Raw genomic sequence first — 26,973 nt, forward strand, 5'->3', positions numbered from 1 at the left:
CACACGGAAAGTCTTATCAAGCCGATGTATGTTAATTTGTATATTTTATTAGTACTTAATATATCATTATTTGACGGTTAAAAGGATGTGGAAATGTAATATTCGATTCGTTTAGGTCTAAAAGTTGATTGATTAGGTAATCCGAAATAGAATTGGTACTACCCAGGGAGTAAGGGAGGGGACAAAGGGCAATTAATTCAATATAAGAGTTATCAAAGAAAGGGCATGAAATCCTGTTTAATCCAATAAATTTGTAGGAAATTATAAAGGGATTGTTAATTGAATAATAGATTTCCATAGCGTCATGTAAAGTGAAATCACAACTTGTTTTTGATGAAATATATTGAGGTTTTTTGGTGTGATTTTTATATTTAAAGATTATTGGACCCGGCCAGCTGCTAGCAAGAATATGACTGCCCCTTTTTATTCTGTTTATTTCCCTTACCCCTTGCCCCCACCTCCCTTCTCCTTTCTCCCCGTCTGCTACATTCCAATCTAGCACAACGAGTGTTTATTTCCCTTCCCCCCACTTCCCTTATCCCTTCTCCCCGTCTGCAATATTCAAAACATACATAACGAGTAGCGGCATTCTATGCGCAAGTCCCTAAACTCAGTCAGAAACTGCTAAATTCTTGCACATTCCCTTTAAGCCAGTCCCCAAAGTCTGAGACTCCTAAAAATTGAATATTCGATCCATTGTCCCCTCCCTTACTCCCTGGGTACTACCATTCCTTTCTACAATACTAAGTAATAAGAAAACACATTACTATTGTACGATACTATGACAGCCTTTTGACGGTCGAACCAAACCTAGTTAAACACAAGAACTTACCACTGCCAGGTGTTGAGGGAAGAATCCGACGTTGTTGTCCACCCTTGTTAAGGTCAGACAAGGAGCAGGCCCGCCGCAGGTTACCAGAATCCTGCTGCTGCTGCTGGCCGCCAGGTATTCCACCTGTAGCCGCACAGATAATTAAATTTAGCGGCTCATGAGAATTATAAAAACAACGAGCAAAAATCTTTTCATGATTTTGAGGGATAAGAATATAAAGGACTAGAGTTTGCTCGATATAACTATCTCGCTATTGGCTAGGTTTATTCAATATTTTATTTACTTTTTTTGGTTTTACGCTCTATATTACTCTAAAATCCTTTTGTGGCATTCTTTTTCTAAAAAGCCACCTCATATAGGCATGGTTTAATAACCAATTTAAAATTGATCTAATAACCTTTACAAACTGAAATTTTAATTCATACACTTTATTTTGACCTCTTTAGATTTTTTTGAAAAAGACGACAATGAATATGTTTTTGAAAACATGTTGTGTTCATCGCAACATGTTGTAACATAAACAGGGGTGGGTTTTTATATAAATAATGCTGCGTTATTTCATTTTTTTATTTTTCTTTTGTCATGAAATCTATGTTTTTTATATGTACTCTTCTCTCTCTCTCTCTCTCTTTAGCATGTAAACTAAGACTGTAAAACAATAATCTTTGTCCAATGCTGATGTACCTCTTTTGGTTAAAGCATCAGGTTTCAGATGTCAAGTTTCAAGGTGAGTGGTTTGAGACTGACCACTGAAACATTTTTTTTTCTATCTTATAGACTTAGGCATGTTAACCAAGGCTGTAAAACAACAACCTTTATCTCGTGTTGATTTAGCTCTTTTGGTTAAGGGGTCAGGTTTCAGATGCCAAGTTTCACAGTGGGAGGTTCAAGACTGACCACTGAACCAATATTTTTTTTCAAGCTTATATACTTTGGCATGCAATAGCTTTTTGATATTTAAGTGATATAATGTAAATGTTTAAAAATATTTTTTACTTATACCAAATATTATTATTAATAAAAAAAATAGGTTAAAAAACACTAATCTTTGTCTCATGCTGATTTAGCTCTTTTGGTCAAGGCGTCAGGTTTCAGATGTCAAGTTTCAAGTTAAAAAGTTCAAGACTGACCACTGAAACAATATTTTTTTCAATCTCATATACTTTGGTATGTAAACTAAGGCTGTAAAACACCATTCATTGTCTCATGCTCATTTAGCTCTTTTAGTTAAGGCGTCTTGTTTGGAATGTCAAGTTTCAAGGTGGGTGGTTCAAGACTGACTACTGAAACAATACTTTTTTCAATCTTTTATACTTTGGCATTTAAACTAAGACTGTAAAACAATAGTTGTGGTCTCATGCTGATTTGGCTCTTTTGGTTAAGGCATCAGGTTTCAGATTTCAAGTTTCAAGGTGAGTGGTTCGAGACTGACCACTGAAACAATATTTTTTTTAATTTTATATACTTAGGCATGTTAACTAAGGCTGTAAAACAACAACCTTTGTCTCATATTGATTTAAACTAAGACTGTAAAACAATAGTTGTGGTCTCATGCTGATTTGGCTCTTTTGGTTAAGGCATCAGGTTTCAGATGTCAAGTTTCAAGGTGGGAGGTTCAAGACTGACCACTGAAACATTATTTTTTTCAATCTTATATACTTTGGCATGTAGAATAAGGCTGTATAACAATGTTCATTGTCCCATGCTAAATTAGCTTTTTTGGTTAAAGCGTCTGGTTTGGAATGTTAAGTTTCAAGGTGGGTGGTTCAAGACTGACCACTCAAACAATATTTTTTTCAATTTTATATACTTAGGCATGTTAACTAAGGCTGTAAAACAACAACCTTTGTCTCATATTGATTTAGCTCTTTTGGTTAAGGCGTCAGGTTTCAGATGCCAAGTTTCAAGGTGGGTGGTTCAAGACTGACCAATAAAACAATATTTTTTTTTCAATCTTACATACTTTGGCATGAAAACTAAGGCTGTAAAACCATGTCTGATGTCTCATGCTTATTTAGCTCTTTTGGTTAAGGCATCTGGTTTCAGATGTCAAGTTTCAAGGTAGGTGGTTCAAGACTGACCACTGAAACATTATTTTTTTCAATCTTATATACTTTGGCATGTAAAATAAGGCTGTAAAACATTGATCATTGTCCCATGCTAAATTAGCTCTTTTGGTTAAGGCGTCTGGTTTGGAATGTCAAGTTTCAAGGTGGGTGGTTCAAGACTGACCAATGAAACAATATTTTTTTTCAATCTTATATACTTTGACATGTAAGCTAAGGCTGTAAAACAATAATTGTTATCTTATGCTGATTTAGCTCTTTTGGTTAAGGCATCAGGTTTGGGATGTCAAGTTTTAAGGTGGGTGGTTCCTGACCAACCACTGAAACAATACTTTTTTCAATCTTATATACTTTGGCATTTAAACTAAGACTACAAAACAAAAGTTGTGGTCTCATGCTGATTTGGCTCTTTTGGTTAAGGCGTCAGGTTTCAGATGCCAAGTTTCAAGGTGGGTGGTTCAAGACTGACCACTGAAACAATATTTTTTTTACAATCTTACATACTTTGGCATGAAAACTAAGGCTGTAAAACCATGTCTGATGTCTTATGCTTATTTAGCTCTTTTGGTTAAGGCATCTGGTTTCAGATGTCAAGTTTCAAGGTAGGTGGTTCAAGACTGACCACTGAAACATTATTTTTTTCAATCTTATATACTTTGGCATGTAAAATAAGGCTGTAAAACATTGATCATTGTCCCATGCTAAATTAGCTCTTTTGGTTAAGGCGTCTGGTTTGGAATGTCAAGTTTCAAGGTGGGTGGTTCAAGACTGACCAATGAAACAATATTTTTTTTCAATCTTATATACTTTGACATGTAAGCTAAGGCTGTAAAACAATAACTGTTATCTTATGCTGATTTAGCTCTTTTGGTTAAGGCATCAGGTTTGGGATGTCAAGTTTTAAGGTGGGTGGTTCCTGACCAACCACTGAAACAATACTTTTTTCAATCTTATATACTTTGGCATTTAAACTAAGACTGCAAAACAAAAGTTGTGGTCTCATTCTGATTTGTCTCTTTTGGTTAAGGCGTCAGGTTTCAGATGTCAAGTTTCAAGGTGAGTGGTTCGAGACTGACCACTGAAACAATATTTTTTTAAAATTTTATATACTTAGGCATGTTAAATAAGGCTGTAAAACAATAACTATTGTGTCATGCTGAATTAGCTCTTTTGGTTAAGGCGTCAGGTTTCAGATGCCAAGTTTCAAGGTGGGTGGTTCAAGACTGACCACTGAAACAATATTTGTTTCAATCTTATATACTTTGGCAAGCAGTAGCTTTTTGATATAATGTAAATGTTTAAAAATATTTTTTACTTATACCATATATATATTTTATTATCTCAGAGAGTGAAAATGATATTTAGTGTGCTCTGATATATTGGAACCTCATCTCTACCCCTGAGCTACGATGACAGACATGAAAGTGTGTAAAATTTTAACATATACTATAAGAATCAATTTTTTGTATACTTTGTCTTTTTTCATCACTGATAATTGGTCTCCTTCATAGCTCATTTATAGAATGTTGGTTACCTTATCCGTATGTTGCGGGTTCAAGGCTCTCCGAGAGGGGCGGGGTTTTTGTAGTTGTTAAAAATTGGAAGAATTTATAAAACAAAAGTTGTCGCAAATATAGGTATTAAATAAATTGATGCAATAAGATTTGAAAAAGTCTTTAAATTACCAAATAAAATATTAGAGAACTTTTACAGTTCCATACCCCCGTCCTCCCTCAGGGAACCAGACGAGATGAAAACATTTTGTCACCTGTTTATAAACAGCCCTTTTCAATTAAGCGTTTTTTGTATGGGGGTCGATTTCATAAAATGGGTGAAGGAATCCTCCATGGTCCTATATGAGGCTTCACTGTAAAGTAGAACCATATCGGTTCAACAGTAAGATCCTACAAACAGATAGACTTCCTGTTACTTCAATACAGGGAAAAGGATAAAAAATAATAATTAAAAACTATCTTTCCTTTTCCGCTGCCACCTCTGTCATCGTTTTGTCTGTCCGCACCAGAGTCTGACGTTCTATGCTGTCTGGGAAGAGTTGTGTAGGCTGCTGCGCTACCGCTGGACGGCTGACCGCTCAGCGGTGAAGTACGACCGCTGTCGCCTCCTAAAAATATACCCTTTGATTACACGACCTTTGTCTGAAAGTCCTAAATGTATATGGTTTCAAGTTGAACATATTTTGGGCCAACGCATTCCCCTTACTATTATTTTCGTTCCCCTGATACAGTAGTATTTAGGAATAAATCTTATCATCTTTTGTTATGATGCGGTTTGGCCCGAGATTTGACACGACAATGCATGAGCTACCATTTTAAGTGATATTTTTGATTAAATTTTTTTTAATTCGTCAAATTTACAACTAAAATTTCTCCATTATACTTTTTTATACAAGTAAAGCCAAAGGATAAAGGGGGGGGGGGGCGAAAGTGACACTTTTTGAAACCAAAACTAAAAGTCAAAGGAACTCAACTAAAAAAAAGAGTTACAGGTCTGACATTTTGCATGGCAGTTGCTTTATAGGGGTACAATATGGAACTGTGAAAAAACGGCGGCGGAACCACCGAAAACCGCCGAGAAAAGGCAAAAAAAAATCAGCGGGAAACGGCGGTTTTTGGCGGTTGCGCCGCCGTTTCTTCACAGTTCCATATTGTACCCCTATTAAGCAACTACCATGCAAAATATCAGACCTGTAACTCTTTTTTTAGTTGAGTTCCTTTGTTGACTTTTAGTTTTGGTTACAAAAAGTGTCACTTTCGCCCCCCCCCCCCTTTGTAGGTATGGCAATTTGATTAATTCCAGACAGTGACATAATACAAGACGTTAAACCAACCTGTATTGGCAGATGAGAACATAGAAAGGTCATTTATACTTCGAGATCCTTTCATTGATTTATGGCTGATCTAAACATAGGAAAACATAGATTAATATCTGATATAAAAGTGTAGGATCTAGTGCAGTTCACGGTAAAATGTTATCCAGAGCTGGATCTTTAAATCATTTTAGTTGTGAGCCAGATCAGGGTGCGCCGAATTTCAGCCAATCACAGCGCGGCATTTGCTGTGCTCTCATTGGTGGAAAGTTAGCTCACCCCGATCTGGCTAACCACTAAAAAGATTTAAAGATCCAGCTCAGAAATCTATGAACTTTAAAGGCTGCTAATGACCAAACGGTGGAACGTTTAAATTATGCTCGCCCACAATTTTTACCGACAAAAGAAGGCATACAAATATTGCGCGTAAAAGACTTATTTTGGACATTTTTCTTCAGTGAAGCTTTCCCTATGCATCATTGGATCTATGGTATTCCAGATTATTTAAAGGCCTTCTTATGCCTCTTAACATGGTGTACTGGCATAACATTTACGATCATCCGTTTGGCAGCTAGCAGCCTTTAAAGTTCATAGATTTTTAGAGATAATCGTTACCAGGAACATTTCACCGTGAAATGCACTATACATCCTTCTTGTGTATTCTTTTTATAAACTTTGTTAGCCTAAATAGACAAATCATGCGTAAGTGAAAACAATTTATTCTGTAGATTTTGAAATATAAAAATTATGTTAATATCATTTCTGTTAAGTGAGAATTTCATGGTTTTTAACGGATTGGTGTTAAAAATCAAGATTTAATCATTTTTTGCAAAAACTTTTGGTTATTTCCCTCAAAGTTCTCTGTCGAGCACATAATCCCCCCCCCCTTTATTTACTTAAAATTAAGGGTGAGAGTGTGGTTTTTCCGGTATTTGTTAATTACTTTAGGTCAGGTTAGGATCGGTTATATTAAGAACTAGGAAGTCCCACAAGGGTTAAAGAAAAACATACATTAACATATATTACTTTGAAGCCGGCTGTGAAAAAAAGTGGCTTCGAAAAAGAGAGAATATATGCTATTAAGTAAAATTTCTTAGTATTTATATAGTAAAACTCCATATATAAAATTGCAGCCGGCTTCAAGATTTTTTGAAATTTTAGTGATTTTTTCACATATATTTTTTCAATAAATTCCTTTGATTAATTACCATTCTCAGATTTCGAGGAAAATGAAATTTTTTTTAAATAAGGGAAAATCAATAAAAATAAATTTTTCAAATTAGTAAGTTAAAAAATCACTAAACTTGTCATGATCGCTTCTAGTTTAGTTGGAGTTTACCTAAAATGAATCTTTGAACCATTAAACCTAACTTTCTTGTTTATTGACCAATTTCAACCAATTTTTTTTCTTTCACCTGGATATTCATTGGAGATTCCAAATTTTATATCGTACTTTACCTAAAATGACTATTTGAACCATTAAATCCAACTTTCTTGTTTATTTACCAATTTCAACCAATTTTTTTCCTTTCACATGGATATTAATTGGAGATTACAAATCTGATATCGTAGTTTACCTAGAATGACTCTCTGAACCACTAAACTCAAATTCCTTGTTTATGGACTGATTTCACCAAAATTTTCTATCTTTCTATCTATCTATCTAACGGACTATCTATCTATCAATCTATCTATCTAACGGACTATCTATCTATCTATCTAACGAACTATCTATCTATCTGTCTATCTAACGAACTATCTATCAATCTAACGGACTATCTATCTATCTAACGGACTATCTATCTATCTATCTAACGGACTATCTATCTATCTATCTAACAGACTATCTATCTATCTATCTAACGAACTATCTATCTATCTAACGGACTATCTATCTATCTATCTAACGGACTATCTATCTATCTATCTAACAGACTATCTATCTATCTATCTAACGGACTATCTATCTATCAATCTAACAGACTATCTATCTATCTATCTAACGGACTATCTATCTATCTATCTATCTAGCTAGCTTACTAACTATCTATTTATCCATCAAACGGACTATCTATCTATCTTTCTATTTATGTATCTATATTTCTATTTTTCTATCTCTCACAGCCCCCGGGATAATTGTAAAATGCTAAATCTTTTTAAGAAAGTAACATATGTCTGTTAGTGTGTAGCATAAGATCTTGATAACTGCTGAACCAATATAAGTTTAATAAGTTAATAAGAAATTGAAAGTAAGATATTTAATAAATTGTTGTTTTAAACTCAAATATTTATTGTCAAGTGTCCCTTCATAACTACAAAACTTCTAGCTGTTGTAAAGTAATAAAAAGAGTACATTGAAAAAAAAAATATTTTGGATTCTTGTGTTATAGACAGAACATGGAAAGGCTAAGTGCTAACACATAAAGAAATAATTGCCAAAGTGGGTATGTGAAATAATAGGAGTGAAGCAAAAGGTAATTAAAGTTTGTAAATTGTGCTGTTTTGTCAACCACACTGTTTTAAAGTTTTAAAGACACACAACAAATGTCAAGTTTATTCGTCCAATGTTTCCTGTTACCCAATAAAAAATATTCTTACACAAAAGTGTTTCTTATAATAATAGAAATATCTATAAATATTTCTATCAAATATTATTTTCAAGGAATCTTAATGATGTCATTGGGTGGTTTTGATTACTGCCTTCCCACTCCATTAGACCTTTAGTCTGAAAGTCTTAACTATGCATGGCAATGATACAAATGTATTTTTAATTCAACAATTATATGCTTAAGAAAGTAAGTGTATTATACTAAAGTAAATGTTTCCCTATCCCTTCTAAAACATATCTTTAGCTATTTTTCATATATGAAAAACTTTTCAAAATAAATAAAAATTTAAATTTAAATAAATACAAAAAAATGAGTATTATGCTTTAATTAATTTACGTGGGATAAAAGGTCATACAAACATTTCACACACTCCCCGTGGGGCTAAAATATATTCATGGATGAAGTTAACAGTAAAGTGACCAGGAATAAATATCCAATACTTAGTAACAACATTTTTATTACAATTAGTTAAATTTTTAAAAATTAACATTTGAAAAGAAGAAGTATGTATCTATATTTCTGGGTAAAATAGCCTTAAACCTGTTCTGGTCTAAATTGAAGATTTATGAAATAAAATATAATTTATACCTTTCTTCATAAAAATACCAAAATCTTTCTCCTGTAATTTTTTCCTTTTTTACTGAATTATTTGATACTAAAACACAAAATGAAACGTGTGAAAAAAGGGATAGGGAGAATAAAATAATACTCAACATTTACAAACAACATTTCCAATAATGATAAACTAAATTACCCCATCTGCACATTAAAATAAATTGTTAAAAAGTTTGATACAATCATATAAAAAATCAATAAAAATACCCAAAGTTTTGAATCAATAAACAAATAACGTAGTTAGAAAGCTTTGGGTACCAGTGAAAATGTAGCCTATCGTCCACATCATCCCTGAAATATCAATACATGGGGCCAAAGGACATTTCCAAAAACTATATTCTAAAAATAAAGTAAAAAGTAATATAGTATCTGTATGTTTTAGCTTTAAAATTTTTGTTACGTTAGAAAAATGGATTATAAAGTTTGATATCCCATTTCCAAGATATTTTGCTTTAAACAAAAAACTTATCTAATGGGTCATAGCCAATAGAACCTGTACTTTTGAGAGATTGTGTTTAAAAAAAGCATTAAACCATTGTTATAGTATACATACCAAAAAATCACATTTAATTATTATAATATAAAGTTGTATTACTGTATAATTTGTATTTATAAAACATCTAATTTTAAAATCATTTATTTATCTTTATTTTCCAGCTAAAATTGTTCTATATTTGTTAAATTTTTATTTCTATTTGAGCTTAACTTAAACATTTTTCTTATCATCCAATAATAGGATACTTTTTTTGAGGAAAAGTAGCGCAGCAGCTCTACTTTATTTCAGCTTTATTCAAATAGTGGCCATACATACTCAGTACAGTCTTCCCTACATTTAGAGATTTACTTTCTTATTAAAGAAGCGCAGCTACTAAAAACTTTTACTGCAGATACAACTATTTCCACTTACCTTTGTTTACTATCTAATTATCTAAGACTAAATATATTTTTAAAAGATTTAGATCTAACTTCAAGTGAGTTATAGCCTAGATTTGCTACAATTAAACAAACTATAAGAATAGAAGTTTTGAAATTATGGATAATTTTGAGCGTAATCACTCCTTTACCCCCCCCCCCCATTCTCTTTGGAGGGATGTGGTTCCAATCAGAAAAGACCTATAAAAGCAACAATGTGAAAGAGAACTAATGGTCCAATGGTTAGCGAGATTCTTGGTACACACAGGCAGAAAGACAAACTCACACCCATACGCACAGTCACAATGTTACTCTAATCTAATTTAAGAATAGTTACCAACAAAGTAAAATTGTTAAAAGCGAAGCTTTTCTATAATTAGGGTCGGTCCGTCCGTCCGTAACAGATAGCTGTTTTCGTTAATTTAGACATGTTAGAATTGTCCTATTTATTCCTGTAGTAGTTAGGTACGATTTAGAAAGCGTAGCAACTCTATAATCACTACCAGAATGTCCGTACGTCCATTTTAAACATGTTGATTTTTTTACTTTTTTAACAACAAACTTTTATGTGATCTAAGTATCCCATTGATTTGATTTTTGGTATACTGATTCCTGAGACAACAAAGTACAAAATCATAAGCGAAGCAACTCTATAAAAATGTAAGTATGTCCATAAGCATTATCCTGTATCAAGCCGTTTTTCAACAAATTTATTTAAAATTTTTGTTCAACTCTTATTCATTTATATTCTGATTATTCAGTTCAGACACTATACAAGCATTTTGTCCGACCATTTCAGTGCTTCACCTTAATGAATGTTGTCATCCTTGTTATAATGAAAACCTATAGAATATGCTTTGTTTCTATCTATCTATTTATTTAGCTACATGTATAACTATCTACTATCTATATATCTATATTTTGGTCCAACGAAATCTCTGCTTTTGCATGGAGTTAAACATAATTGTTTGTTTTTTTAAAGGGGTAGTTGCACGAAATGCATTTAAATTTGAATTTAGTCAACTGCATAATTTTTCCTAAACAATGGTTTAAATTTACATTTATAGGGCATACATTTGAAAGAATTTCAATATTCTACCACGTAGTTTAAAATATTAGGACTTAAAATAGTATTTTTGTGACATATGTAATTTATATAACTGGCTATACATACATTCATAAAAAACAGCATGACGACTAATTTAGTTATGTCTAATTGTTTGTTATTTTGATTTATGTCCCCAATGATGATTCACAAAATTACCCTTTCTGTAGATTAAATTAGTGTTTGTTGAGGCAACGAATAAGAAAACATTATCAGAAAACTTTGAGGACAAACAGACAACCATCCAAAGACATTTACAAAGCTTCTTAAAAATTTTCAAGATTGTGAATAAAAACCTCACTACTCATTTAATTTTATTAAGGAAAGCATAATTATCTTCTATTAAATTAACAAGCAGTGATTTTTAGTGAAGATTCACTCTATACATTGTTTTTGTCTGTGCGTCTAATTTGACAACTTGCTTTTTCAGTCAGTTTATTTGACTCTTTGACTGTTTGCTAAATAGTTTTATATTTTTGTACTTCGCTACTTATGGATGTTGTCATCCTTATTAGGATGAAGGGTACGATTTCGTAAGCGTAGCTACTCTATAATCGGCAGAAAGTCCAGAAAGTCTGTCCGTATTTTTAGCTTTTTTGGACAATAACATTTCATATGATATAAAATTATCTTATTTATCTGATTCCTATGACAACAATTTACTATGTCATAAGCAAAGCTTCTCTATTTTCTTACAATTTGTTCTAGACATTATACATCTAAATTCTGCTTTTTTAGTTTGATACTCTGCAAGTGTTCATATTTGTTAGTCCTACCATTTCAGAGCTTTGCTTTTATGGATGTTGTCATCCTTGTCCTTTAATCATTTAATCTAATATTATATTTTCAATTAAGTATAATATGATCAATATGAATAACTATCATTTAAATTTTTTAATTGATTCACAAAATCTAATTTTAAATTCTTAAAATCATAAACATTAAATGGTAGCGGTTGCTTTCGCAAAATTCCATAAAGGTGTGTGTTTTAAGGCTTTTAAATAGAAGTAGAAATATAATATTTGGCATGCCAGTTGCTTTAATTGAGTATTACACGGATATATGAGGAAAAAAACGCAGTCGAACTGCCGAATATTTTATTCGCGATTCCTCATCAAATCATAAAAACTTTTTTCTAAAAATTTCTTCAATATTTTCTACTGGCACTTGGGACATGTTCTTGATATTAAAATCCAAAAAATCACAAGTGTCTAGAGCAACTTTATTAGAAAATAATAAGCTTGTCTCAAATTTGTGTAATTTAGCGAGATAAAGCAAAAAAAAACAAGGTCATTCAAAAGAAATGATTTTTTTAAAAACTTGAATCATGAAAAGAAAACAAAGTCATTCCTAATTAGGACAGTCACTGCATGGAAATTGGTCTACGAAAGACTACTTTTGTCCTTCATCTAACAAAATCTAACTTAAAGGAACCCTGCGAGAAATACACCGATCTAACTGCTGAAAGACTGCCACAAGTAGATCCAATACCCCAAAGCCTTCAGCTTTAATAACAAAAAGTTTTAGGTATTTAAAAATAACATTTTATGTACAATGAAAATTTTAAAATATTTTTATTGCTTATGTTAAGAAATTTAAAATTAAACTACGTAGCCAAGAAACAAAATTATAAGCATATTTTCGTCATAAATTTAGAATGCCAGTAACTAATTATATTTTTACAATAAAAATACCCATATTTATAGTAAAAATCATTAAAATAAATCAAGTTTAACTTACATTGTACTGTAAGTACTGTAGTATTTCCAGCCAATCAGAAGGCTAAATCAGCTCAACAACCAATCACAGCTTGTATTAAGTTTTATTTGTTTCCGCTATGTTTTTATTGTAAAAAAAATCAGTTACTGGCATTCTAAGTTGCTGATAAAGATAAGGTTATAATTTTGTGTCTAGGCGATATATTTTAATACTGTAATTTCTATTTTAAGCAATTGAAATCTTTCAAAAATTTCATTGTACATAAAATGTAATTTTGAAATGCCTAGAACTTTTTTGTTATTGAAGCTGAAGGCTTAGAATTTGGGATATTGGGTCTACTTGTGGCAGTCTTTAAGCAGTTAAAGCATTCATTCCTTGCAAATTCGTGCAAAACATAGCTTTTCTGTCCTTAAAATAGCAAAATCTCACAAAACATAGCTTTTTGGTCATTCACATAGCAAATTTTTTCAAAACATAGCTTTGTTGTCCATCACATAGCAAATTCTTGCAAACCAAAGCTATTCTGACCTTAATATGATAAAATCTCACAAAAAATAGCTTTTCTGTCCTTAATCTAGCAAAATCTTACAAAACTTAGCTTTTCTATCCTTAATATAGCAAATTATTGCAAAACCTAATAATGGAAATTCTTGCATAACTTAGCTTTTCTTTCCTTAATATAGCAAATTCTTGCAAAACTTAGCTTTTCTGTCCTTCACATAGCAAAACCTCACAAAACATAGCTTTTTGGCCTTTCACATAGCAAATTCTTGCAAAACAAAGCTTTTGTGAATGACAGAAAAGCTATGTTTTGTAAGAATTTGCTATGTGAAGGACCAAAAAGCTATGTTTTGTGAGATTTTGCTATTTTAAGGACAAAAAAGCTGAGTTTTGCAAGATTTTGCTGTATGGAGGACAGAAAAGTTAAGTTTTGCAAGAATTTGCTATGTGAAAAACAGAAAAGCTACATTTTGTGATATTTTGCTTTGTGAAGGACAGAAAAGCTTTGTTTTGCAAGAATTTGCTATGTGAAGGACCAAAAAGAAATGTTTTGTGAGTTTTTGCTATATAAAGGACAGAAAAGCTAAGTTTTGCAAGAAATATGCAATATTAAGGTCAGAAAAGCTTAGTTTTGCAAGAATTTGCTATGTGAAGGACAGAAAAGCAATGATTTGCAAGAATTTGCTATGTGAAGGACCAAAAAGCCATGTTTTGCAAGGTTTTAAGGACAGAAAAGCTATCTTTTGCAAGAATTTGCTATATTACGGTATCTTGGACAAAGTAGCTTCAGACAAAGTAGCTTCAGACAAAGTAGCTTCGGACAAAGTAGCTTCAGGACAAAGTAGCTTCAGGACAAAGTAGCTTCAGGACATTTACTTAAGAAAAGTAGCTTCCTAAGAAAAATAGTCTCCAATATGGCCGCAGTGCTCGGCCCCCTGGCCTGCCTAGCCGTGGGCGCTCGGCTCCCTAGCCTATAACCTAACCTAACCTAACCTATGTTAGCCTCAGAACATTTATTTAAGAAAAATATCATTAACTGATAATACATAGGTGGTTTAGAATTTCAAGGATTTTGCAAAAAGTGGTTAATAGATTTTTACAATTTTTAATATTTTTTTTTACAAGTTTTAATAATGTTTTTACAATTTTTTGGTTAGGTTAGGTTAGGTTATAGGCTAGGGGGCCGAGCGCCCGCGACTAGGCAGGCCAGGGGGCCAAGCGCTGCAGCCATGACCTTAATTAACAGTGGAGGCTACTTTCCTTAGGAGGCTACTTTGTCCTGAAGCTACTTTTTCCTGAAGCTACTTTGTCCGAAGCTACTTTGTCCAAAGCTACTTTGTCTGAAGCTACTTTGTCCAAGATCCATATTACGGACAAAATAGCTAGGTTTTGGAGGAATTTGCTATTTGAAGGACAGTAAAGCTATGTTTTGTGAGATTTTGCTATGTGAAGGACCAAAAAGCTATGATTTGTGAGATTTTGCTATGTGAAGGACAGAAAAGCTAATGTTTGTAAGATTTTGCAATGTGAAAGACAGAAAAGCTATATTTTGTTAGATTTTGCAAAGTAAAGGACAGAAAAGCTAGGTTTTGTGAGTTGAAGGGCGGCTACTTATGTCCTCCATCTTAAAATATCTTTGTTAAGGTAGGCAAGTTATGCCCTTCATCTAACAAGTTCTCACTCTAGGAAGGCTACTTATGTCCTTTATAGGAAGGTTACTTTTGTCCTAATTAAGGAATGACTTTATTTTCTTTCCATGATTCAAAAACTTAAATATGCAAGAATTTGCTATGTGACGGACCAAAAAGCTATATTTTATAAGATTTTGCTTTGTGAAGGACAGAAAAGCTAAGTTTTGGAAGAATTTGCTATGTAAAGGACAGAAAAGCTATGTTTAGTGAGATTTTGCTATGTGACGGACCAACAAGCTATGATTTGTGAGATTTTGCTATGTGAAGGACAGAAAAGCTAATGTTTGCAAGATTTTGCAACGTAAAAGACAGAAAAGATAAATTTGTTAGATTTTGCAAAGTAAAGAACAGAAAAGCTAGGTTTTGTGAATAGTAGGGAGGCTACTTATGTCCTCCATCTTAAAATATCTTTGTTAAGGTAGGCAAGTTATGCCCTTAATCTAACAAATTCTCACTCTAGGAAGGCTACTTATGAGGAAGGTTACTTCTGTCCTAATTAAGGAATGACTTTGTTTTCTTTCCATGATCCAAAAACTTAAATATGCATAGAAAAAAAACAATTATATATAATGATTTATATATTTGAAAACCTGTAATGGGACATTGATGTTTAAATTATTATAGAATATTATGTTATAGAAACTGTACAGCAATATAACGGCTATTTATTAGGGTAATTTCTATTCAGTTTCCATAACTAGATATTTTTAATTTTAGATGTTTTCAGCTGTTAAACAGCTGCATCTAAAGATTTCACACTTTGCATGGTGATTCCTGTAGTAGTTAGGTAAAATGTAGAAAGCGCATCAACTCTATAATCAATACCAGAATGTCCGTGCGTCCATTTTTAACATGTCGATTTTTAACTTTTTTAACAACAAGTTTGTATGTGATATTATTATCCAATTGATCTGATTTTTGTAATACTGATTCCTAGGACAACAACGTACAATGTTATAAGCGATGCATATCTATAATTAAGTCCTAAAAATGTAAGTAAGCCATTAAACATTTCTCTGTATTTAAACAGTTTTTAACAAATTTACTTAATTTTTTTCTGGACTTTTGTACTTTTATATTCTGATTAATTAGTTCTGACACATGTTCTGACATGTGTTAATGTTCGTTTGACTCACTCTTTCGAATCAGATTTTCGCTTTTATGAATGTTGTCATCCTTGTTGAATAAAAAAATGAAAGGTAATATTTGTTGCCAATGATAAAATATCATTTGTTTTCATATAAACCCATTAAAATATATAGTAAAACCTCTACAAGTACTGACATGTACTGAAAGAGGTGTACTAAGCAATACTATCCTTGTACCATAAACTTATACCCCTATCTTATCCTATATTATAGGTTAGGATAAATGCAATTTTTGTTGCCTCCTTTCTGGTAAAGAGCATATATATTAAATGTTATATTCTGTTTATTAATTACCCCCCCCCCTAATGTATACCAATAAAAAAAGTTTTAGAATGGTTAAAAGTAAATCTTTTCTATAATTAGGGACTGTTCGTCCATTCATCCAAACATATGAATGTCAATAACGGATGGCTCTTATCATTAATTTATAATTGGGATTTTTCTGTCTATTTAAAGCTTGGCATGATGATTTAAATCTGTAACAAATAAGCAATAATTTTAGAAGCAAAGCATCAAGTCCTAATAATATAAGTATATTGTGTATTTAGACAATCTTACAACGAATTTAAACACAATTGTGTTTATGCTTAAAATGTTATATTTTGTTTATTAACCCTTAACAGTCGGGCCCCTTGCCCCACCTTAATCGGTCGTGGGGGAGGGGGGCGTTCTCAGATCCCTATTATCTCAGTTCCTATTAGAGCTAGAGGGCTAAAATTTTTCAGCAGAAGTCCCCTGTTAATGATTTTTTGTTTTTAGGTCCTTTTTTACTTAACCCTTAACGGTCGGGGGGGGGGGGGGGAGGGGGCGTTGAACGCCCCCCCATCCGGTTTTTTCTATCTCATTTTCTGTGTGTGAAAGATAAAGAGCCCAAACTGCTTGACTTAAGTATGGGTATGACACATAACTGAGAGTTGGAATTTTTTGAATATCTCCATCCTGGCGGGCACAGGATGCCAGCAAACCTGGCAGGGTTATCCAGGTAAAGAGCAAAAATATTTTTTTGACTAAAACAAAGCATTTTATCATACCAAAATACTAAAAAATTCTCTAGTAGTACCTCCTTATATAAAATACAGGTGTTCAATTCACTTTCAGGTTCCAGGTATGATCCTGCAGGTCCTGATCCTCCAGGTCTCCAGAAATCTTTAAAAGGCTCCTGGAGCCGTAATTTTTGACTTAGAGACTTCAAATTTTAAACTTAAGCTTTTCTTACATGTCTACATAACGTATTAAAATTTCATGAAGATCCGCCGCCGTTTTCCCGCCGACCGCCGACTGCGGCTGGCAGCTGCCAAGTACGGCTGCGGCCGCTGAAACTAATATTTGATATTTCTAATGTAAAATTTACATAAAAATAAACATTTTCTGGAAAAATAATTTTCTTCTAGCTTCAAAAATAAGAAAGTTACAGCCGTTTGAAATTTTTAAGTAAAAAAAGACCTAAAAACAAAGGTTGTTAAATAAAAGGGTGAAGGAAGCGAAAATTGACTTAGACTTATAAAAGGTCGGAAATTCATTATCAAACCATGGACTTGCACAAAAAAATTTAGCCCTCTAGCTCTAATAGGAACTGAGATAATAAGGGGGGGCGTTGAACGCCCCCCCCCCCCGACCGATTAAGGTGCGGCAAGGGGCCCGACTGTAAGGGGTTAAAAATTTAAAACGGCTGTAATTTTCTTATTTTCGAAGCTAGAAGAAAAATATTTTTGCAGAAAATGTTTATCTTTATGTAAATTTTATATTAGAAATATCAAAATATAAATTTCAGCGGCCGCAACTGTACTTGGCAGATGCCAGCCGCCGCAGTCGGTTTATTAGCCAAAATATAGATTATATAACTTTGAAAGTATCTACTTTAAAATTTTATAATTAGTAAAAGAATATGATTTTTTTATTGTTTTTCATTGATGGATTGGATTATATGATTGAAATATCCAGTTAACAGTTAGATTTGCTCTTTAAACTTTGTTAACTAGCTTGCTGAAACAACCAATTCATTTCATAATTCTTGTAGAAAGAAAAATTGAAACCCAGCAGCCAAAAAAAATGTATTTTGAAAAAAAACATAGTAGGGAAGCTACAGCTACGATTTAAGTAAGAGTGGTTATGAACTCACAATACCTTCCTAGAACACCCCTGCTAGTTAGTTTCTTTGGTATGCTCTCAGGTACCTGGCTTAAGCTAGCTGTGATGGGTCTAAATTCCGATTTCCTAAATGATTTTCTTAAGTTTCTATGAAAACAAAAAATTAGTATCTCATACTTTAAATGTACATGATTTATATTCCTTAATTCGTAATTTATCTATTATAAACATTTAAAAATACATAAATTCATAGTTTGTTTCATGTTTAACTCGAAATAAATTATATATAAACAACATTTTCATCTAATAAAAATAACAGAATACTAATAATAGCTATGATAAATCATTAATTTCATTTTGTTTTTCCCCAATTAAATTATTAAAGAGAGGAACAAATAATAATCTTAATATTATTGAATAAAACAAGGATGACAACATCCATAAAAGCAAAGCTCTGAAATGGAAGGACAAACGAACATTCACACTTGTAGATTGTCAGAACTGAATTAGCAGAATAATAATGCATCAGTACAAACAATATTGTTAGTAAATTTGTTGCAAAACTGCATTAATAGATGATATTGTTTAAGGACATACTTACATTTTTGGGACTTGTTTATAGAGATGCTTTGCTTATAACATTGTACCTTGTTGTAATAGGAATCAGTTTTTAAAAAATAAGAAGAATCGGATAATTTTAACATACAAAAATTTGTTGGCAAAAAAGTTAAAAATCGACATGTTTCAAATGGAAGTATGGACATTCTGGTATTGATTATAGAGTTGCTACGCTTTTTAAATTGTACCTAACTACTACAGGAATCATTATGCAAAGTTTTAAATCGATAGAACAATTCTAACCTGTTTAAATTAACGAAAAGAACCAACTCTCTGTTACGGACGTACGGACGGACCGACCCTAATTATAGAAAAGCTTTGCTTTTAAAAAGTAATGTTTACATCCTATTAGTAGAAGGTTTTTGGTTGTGTAGCTCAAAATTATGGTAACTACTGAACCGAGTGAGTTCTTTATTTCAGGGAAGCTTCACATTGGTCCCAGAACTTTATTTTAAGTATTTGGATAGTTTTTGGCCATTTTTGTACCCTTTTCAATGCAGAGCATATAGGTGCTGGGGACGCAATCGATAGAAGATAAAGTTATTTAAAGATATATATGGGCTTGCTAAAATTAAATTTAACGTATTGTCATTTCACTCAAGAATCCCTTAAAAAATTTTTTTGATAATGGTTAGGACCCATATGATTTTGTATTAGGTTAAGTAAAACTACTAATAAAACTAATTCTTGTGCATGCAGTAATGACCGTATATGATTCTTTTAAGTTCAATAAAAAAAGCATTTTTTGTATATACTTCATATTAACATACTGCTTTAAAATTTTGTTGTTTAAAGAGACTCTTAACTATAAACATTTGAAATTGAAACTGCTTAGTGCCGACCTTACTATGGACATATTTTACTTGAATTTTACATCAGATTTTCATGTTCTCTAATAAAATAAAACTTGCAGCGAGCTAGAATAACAATTACCCCCTTTCCACCCCCATGACCCAATCCACTCCCTTCCTACCTCCAACCCAATGTATCTTTTTATGAATAATATTCCTTTATTTTTCAGAGTGACTTTATATAGGTCACAGAAACTTATTCAGAGGTTTATGAGGTCAAGACATTCCCCCCTCCCATCACAAAAGTCTATCCATCTTTCTATCTATCTGTATGTTTATCTTTTAACATTTTTTTTTAAATCTAGCCATTTCAGATTTAAAAATTATTTATATTTCCAGAAAAATGAAAATATGTGGTAAAAATAATATAATTAATAACTTAATCTAACAAGGGAACATTTGTTGGAAAAAAGGTGTCAGATATCTCCCACCTACTTGGCTAAAATTGAAAGTTCTTTTTCTGTAAAAACAAGGATGACAATATCCATAAAAGCGAAGCTCTGAAACGGTTGGACAAACGAACATTGAAATTTGTAGAGTGTCAAACTGAATAATCAGATTATAGATGTATAAAAGACGAATCAAAATTGTAAGTAAATTTGTTAAAATACTGCTGAAATACAGGATAATGTTTAAGGACATACATACATGTCGGACAATTATATCACATAAAATTATTTGTTCAAAAAGTTAAAAATCAGATATTCTGGTAACGATTATAGAGAAGCTATGCTTTATAAATCGTATAAATCGATAAGACAATGCCTAAATTAACAAAAAAAAGCTATCCGTTCCAGACGGAGTTCGGACGGACGGACGGACGGACTGACCCTTATTATAGTAAGTCTTCGCTTTTTTGTTAAAAATCAATTGTATGACAATATCCATAAAAGCGAAGCTCTGAAACAGTAAGGCAAACGAACATAAGTGTCGAATCAAAATTGTAAGTAAATTTGTTGAAAACTGCTTAAAAATAGGATAATGGTTAAGGACATACTTACGTTTTTAGGACTTTATTATATAGTTGCTTCACTTATAACATTGTTTTTTGTTGTCCTAGTAATCAATATTCCAAAAAATCAGATAAATCGGATAAAAATTTGTTCTTAAAAAAAGTTAAAAATTAACGTGTTTAAAATGAACGTACGGACATTCTGGTAACAATTATAGAGTTGCTACGCTTTCTAAATCGTACCGAACTACTACAGTAATCACCATGAAAGTTTGAAATCGATAGGACAATTCTAACATGCCTAAATAAACGGTCGGACGTATGGATGGAAAAACCCTAACTATAGAAAAGCTTCGCTTTTAAAAAGGGAGTACTTAAAAGTTGAAAGGGGACAGAGGGTTATAAATAAGTTTTTAACATTTCTTGGACCTTAAGGGATAAGATATTGGAGGATGAATTGATAAACATCATGCTCAATAACGGTAAATTAGATTACCCCATCTCTACATCATTTGTTGAAAAGTTTGAAACCAACAAATAAAAATTCAATAAAAGTGCCCAAAGTTTTTTAGTCAACAAATAAGATAAAGTAGTTACAAAGCTTTAAGTACCAGCGAAGTTTACATTCCAATGTCCTTTCCATCCCTGAAATATCTACCCATCATTAAAAATATTCAAAACCCATTTTAGGAAATTTAGCACACCAACTCTACTGTGTTGGGTTTTATTTAAATAGTAGCCATACAAACTAAATCTATATATGTTATTCAATTGCATTAATTTAGCAAACTTTGTGTTATCTAAATCTATATCTATCTATCTATCTATCTATCTATCTATCTATCTATCTATCTATCTATCTATCTATCTATCTATCTATCTATCTATCTATCTATCTATCTATCTATCTATCTATCTATCTATCTATCTATCTATCTATCTATCTATCTATCTATCTATCTATCTATCTATCTATCTATCTATCTATCTATCTATCTATCTATCTATCTATCTATCTATCTATCTATCTATCTATCTATCTATCTATCTATCTATCTATCTATCTATCTATCTATCTATCTATCTATCTATCTATCTATCTATCTATCTATCTATCTATCTATCTATCTATCTATCTATCTATCTATCTATCTATCTATCTATCTATCTATCTATCTATCTATCTATCTATCTATCTATCTATCTATCTATCTATTTATCTATCTATCTTTCTAAATTGATTTTCAATTTGGAAAGTTTAGTGATTTTTTTCCGTATTAAAATATTTATCTCAAGTATTAAATTGATAAATAACTTGAAGCCAAATTACATATATTCTGAGTTTTTTTAGGTTGGGGTTAATTTTGAAAGAAAAAAGGGTTTTGGGAGTTTATTTTTAGAAAAAAGGGGTCTAGAGCTGTCAACATATATTTTTATCTTTTTTCGGCTTTGAAAGTGTTTTTTACAGCCGGCTGCGAAATAATATATATTTACCTCCTATTTTTACTTTATTCAATAAATAAATGTGTGTGGGGGGGGGGGGGCCGGGGGGGGGGAGGAATTTGTGCTCGATAAGCATTTTGAGGGAATAGACCCATCTTTTGCTTTCCATGACTTGTTTCAATACATTCAGATACATTAAACAAACAGCATGCTTATACATTTTTAGATTTCTTCTTATTTTCATTATCAATACTATAGAAGTATTAATATAAATAGGTAAAATTGAATTTAATCCTTTTAAACTTTAATTTTACGACAAAAAGACATTTATTGTTAGACATTTAAAACGTGTTTTTTTCTCATTCAAAAGGTATTCTAAACTACAAAATAATTACATTTAAAAAATGAAAATGGATGGGTTAAAAGTTAAGGATTCATATTAGGGTTTGGTTAAATCAATATTACACTTTTTTACTGTATTAAAAGGTTACATAAAAACAGTGTATTTTTTGGAACAAAAGTATGTCGTAATTTAACCCACTTATCACTGACAGAAATAAATAATCAATAGGTATCTTATTTTTTCATTGGCTTAGGACAAATTGTAAAAGATAAAAATAATTAGTTTTACATATTAATTTTATACCCTAAAAATCAGTTTTTCAACAATAGCAGGTTTTTTGGGTATAGTTTGTTTAAACTGCAAAATATTCTTTCTTATTCAAAATGCCCCAAGCCAATGAAAAAAAAATAAGATATTGATTATCAATTCTGTGAATGGTAAGTGGGTTAAATTTAGCAATTTTTTTAGTTCCATTAAAAAACGCGCTGTATCTATTTAAGACATTTTACGTAACCAATATAAAATTAGAGCGGGCAGGAGTGTAAGTTTGGTGAGGGGTAAGTGGGTTGTCTGTTATAGGGTTAGAGGAGCAAGATGTTTTATTTTTAAAAACCTGTGGATTATTGTCGCCTGTTTTATCACCATCCTGTAGGAGAGAAAGGTAAGTACATACAGTTTATATAAGGATCAGTATTTACAAGGATAATACATTTTTAATACTTTAAAAGGGAGTTATTTTTTAACATTTAGCTTATATACTGAACAAATTAAGGTGCCAGTTAATCACATATTGAATTTTTGCAGCCTTAGTGAGACATATCCCCCGTCCCTAGGACTTACAAGTTAAGGGTATAAAGGTGTATCCCTCCCCACTTAAAGTTTATAAAAAAATATATCTAATATTACCCACATTACGAAGGTGCCATAGTTAACCCCCAAAAGGTTTTACAAATCAGGTCAATTTCTGACCCAGGTGTAAGACTTTTCAACTCCCATCCCAAAAAACGTCCTAGGTGGTCCTCTTTGGTAGAGTTCTATGCATCCAGTAAAATCGAATAAAGGAGTTCAAGGTTCAAAATAAACAGAGGCGTTAAGGACACAGGGAGAAAGGAGAGAAAAAGGAAATAGGAATGAAAGTATGTTAGTTTTTTAATTTTCAACTACTTTCCCTCTCCTTCACCCTACCTCCAAAACATTCACAATTCAATATTTCAAAAAAGGGGGGGAGGGGGTACTTTAGTTTCGTTTTTGTTTTCAAAAGACTAAAACAAAATAGTTTGTTAGACACATTAATCCGTCTAACTTGAAAAGAATTTCTAGAAGACGAATATATTTGTTTGTTTTGAAAGTCACATATGATTCATTCCAATAATACAAGCAACGAAATTTTAAAATAACTGCCCTGAAGTACCAAAATGTGTACATGTTCTAACCAATAATATGGTCTGATTGTTTCTTATTGGTATATTCAACTGAATAGGGATCTAGAACTACTATATCTATTACTACATACTTACACTTTGTAGTTTTAATCTAGTTTCTTCAATCCTTCTGTGTAGTTCTTCCCGTCGTCGGTTCTGCTCTGCGTTCCTTTGCTCACGAGCTCGTTCTTGTTAGGAAAAATAAATATTTCAACATCCATAAGTAGCGAAGCACAAAAAATCTATTTGGCACAAATCTTCTGGTTCTTAGCAATGTTTTCTGATTTTTTTGCTGTATGACTGGCAGGCCATGTAAATGATATACTGGATACTCATTAGTATAAGAAATCTTCACAATAAAGTTTAACATTCTATCTTGAATAGCAGTCAAGAAAATCGTCGAGGTTGTTTTTGAGCGATATTTACAGACGTTCGGACATAACCTATTAACAGTTTTGTATCGCTATAAAAGGAATTGTTTACCTATGGCACCAGCATTTCTTAGTAGGGCTCCTCCCACCCCAGAATTTGTTCCTCCTTCCCTGTAGGCGGAGCTTATGGAGCTTTGATTCATCAAACCATCCTCTGTATTTGCCCCTAGATAGATAGATATTTATATTATAGATAGAAAGAGCTCCACCCACAATATAATTTGTTCCTCCTTCCCTGTAGGCGGAGCTTATGGAACTTTGATTCATCAAACCATCCTCTGTATTTGCCCCTAGATAGATAGATAATTAGATTATAGATACATAGAGCTCCACCCATTATAGAATTTGTTCCACCTTTCCTGAAGGCGGAGCTTATAGAGCTTTGATTCATCAATCCATCCTCTGTATTAGCCCCTAGATAGATTGTTGTTGTAGATGAATAGGTAAACAAACACAGATAGATAGATAAACCAACCTGGATGAAAATCATATCAATTTCATAATTTTCTTGATAGATTGATAGTTGTAAACAAATAAATGTTTATTGCATTGTATTTTTATTATTATAGATTAATAGCTAAAAACAAAAACAGATAGATGGATAGACAAACTAACATAGATGAATTTAAAAAAATATTTGATAGACAGCTACATATAAACAAATAAATAGATAGATAAAAAAAGGTTAGATAGATAGATAAACCTACCTGGATGAAAATCATATGTTTGTTGCATAAATTTTTCTCTTCTTCCCACTTTATCAACACTTTCCATACTAATAACAGATACTTTCGTTGTACATTTCCAATTATAATTAACAAAATTACACCATCTACAGATGAAAATTAATGATTAATTAACTTTGAATAAAATGAAGAAATGAAAAGGAATTATTTCTAAAAAGCACTAGGTAGATTAACATATATTTGTTCTTAATCAATTGCAGGTTAGACTTAACCAAAGCATTTGACGATTGGCTAAAGTTAAATAAAAATTATAGTTTTCAAAGTTTCCGTTCCTAACACAATGAGCGCTGACCACACTGGTATCAAGCTGTGGCGTGCTCCCAGTAATCATACTGCGCGTCGGCGTGGTGCTTCGCCGCCCATCATGCATCCCGCCGCCGCCGCCCTCCTCCTCATCATCGCTGGCCGTCGTCGCAAGGTCACCGCGGCTGCCGCTCCAGAATGCCCGCTGCGCGGCCGCGCTGCTGCCGACCGCGGACGCGTTCACACGGTACATTGATTTGGAGGACTTGGCGTCCTCATTGTCATCCTCGTTGTCGTTACCGTTAGTGTTATTGTTGTTCTTGTTGTCAAAGTACATGGTCGTGTGGTGAGTGTTCTCAGGCTCAGTGCTCTCACCACCATCCTCCTAACATAGATAGATAGATATATAGACAAAAATAGATGGATAGATAGACAGAAGATAGATAGATTACTAAGTAAAATGAAATTTAGATACATTCATAAATATATGAGTAACGAAATAAATACTTAAATAGAGAGATAAAAAAAACTAGTTCCAAGAAAATTTAATAATAAACCTAATTTGTTTAATCATTGTTAAAATATTTGCAAATACTCTGTAACATTAAATTAAAAACCTAAATCAATGACAAAAAGTAGTCATTTGATAGCTAAGTAGAAAACACAGTCGTGCAGTAAGGGGGGTGTATTCACTCCCCTGATAAAATCAAGAGGATTAGGAATGAATTCACTGTATCAATATAAAAAATAGAAACTGTATTACACCCCTGAGGTTCATGTCGATAATTTGTCAACTTTGACCACCTACCTGTGTCGAATAATCATCAACATCGGCATCGTTGAAGCTATCAAGGGCTCCGTTAGACGCGCTGTTGTTCCAGCGTTGCAGGTTCGAGTTCCGGACAGGTGGTCCCGTGGGGTAGGGTGACATACTTCCAGCTGTGTCCATCTCTGACATACTACTCAAGGTTCTAGATAGATAGAAAGATAAGTTAGATGGATGAAAAGATAGATATATAAGTATTATGTGGGATAAATTCAAAAATAGACAAATAAAAAAACGCGTAGCATTGAAGAAATCTTTTTTCAGTAAGGATACCAAACCGATTTAATTCCATTGGATTCAAACCTGTTATTGGCATACCAAAATCATATATTTCCACGATAAGAAAACAAAATCATAACATTAACCCCTCCCTTGTCAGCCCCTAACGACTGGAATTAATCCTTTTCTCTATACTATCCGCGGAAAACTGGCTATAACGCTATATGCTAACATTTACCTGGCCCATTCCAAGCTGCTGCCATCCTTGACACTGCTAGCACTATCCTCACCGCCCAACATAACCCCTCCCCGCCCTCCGCCTCCGCTGCTCTCTCCCCCGCCGTCTCCATTGGCACCGCCAGCCCGAGAGGCCCATCGCCCCTTCGGCGGAGCCTGGGCCGGCCCGCCGGAATTGGCGATATTGTTCTCGGTTGCTAGCTTGGTTTTAGCCCAGGCGGGTAATTGACCAACATTGAATCTAAATAAGAGATAATAATTTAGGTAAACTTGAGACATCTTCAGTAAATAAACTAATTGGAAAAAAATCAAAAGTGCATTTCTTAATTCTACCTAAGCTAACCAAATAAAACAAAAACCATATCAAGATTGAGTTAAAAATACTAAACTAGCCCCAACAGGCTTTACTGAAACCTATCTAACCTAACCTAATTATAATAGTACCTATTTTGATTATCATTATAATTTACATATGGATCTATCAGTTCTGGATATTTGGTAACCCTTAGCCCCATTGGGCTTTACTAAAC

At 32.6% G+C, this 26,973-nt stretch overlaps 1 protein-coding gene across 9 annotated transcripts in view; it reads right to left on the reverse strand.

Annotated features, from left to right (window-relative positions):
- The window catches only part of LOC145321903 (uncharacterized), a 131,267-nt gene that overhangs the window by 9,154 nt on the left and 95,140 nt on the right, over nucleotides 1-26,973 (reverse strand). For 8 of the 9 annotated variants that reach the window (XR_013880448.1, XM_080163553.1, XM_080163555.1 and 5 more), the window contains 10 exons: nucleotides 26,445-26,684; nucleotides 25,970-26,132; nucleotides 25,191-25,546; nucleotides 24,880-24,947; nucleotides 24,225-24,338; nucleotides 23,838-23,929; nucleotides 22,934-22,966; nucleotides 5,747-5,816; nucleotides 4,876-5,020; nucleotides 833-954 (listed from right to left, as the gene is read on the reverse strand). Coding sequence is in view for 8 of the 9 variants with exons in the window: in XM_080163553.1 (XP_080019679.1) it covers nucleotides 833-954; nucleotides 4,876-5,020; nucleotides 5,747-5,816; nucleotides 22,934-22,966; nucleotides 23,838-23,929; nucleotides 24,225-24,338; nucleotides 24,880-24,947; nucleotides 25,191-25,546; nucleotides 25,970-26,132; nucleotides 26,445-26,684 (1,403 nt within the window). In the remaining variant the exon portion in view is untranslated. The remainder of the gene's footprint in view (nucleotides 1-832; nucleotides 955-4,875; nucleotides 5,021-5,746; nucleotides 5,817-22,933; nucleotides 22,967-23,837; nucleotides 23,930-24,224; nucleotides 24,339-24,879; nucleotides 24,948-25,190; nucleotides 25,547-25,969; nucleotides 26,133-26,444; nucleotides 26,685-26,973) is intronic. The other variant, XM_080163557.1, reaches the window with a different exon arrangement.

Source organism: Acartia tonsa, chromosome 6 (genome assembly GCF_053477335.1).
Source record: "Acartia tonsa isolate MP-2025a chromosome 6, ASM5347733v1, whole genome shotgun sequence".
Classification (NCBI taxonomy): Eukaryota; Metazoa; Arthropoda; class Copepoda; order Calanoida; family Acartiidae; genus Acartia; species Acartia tonsa.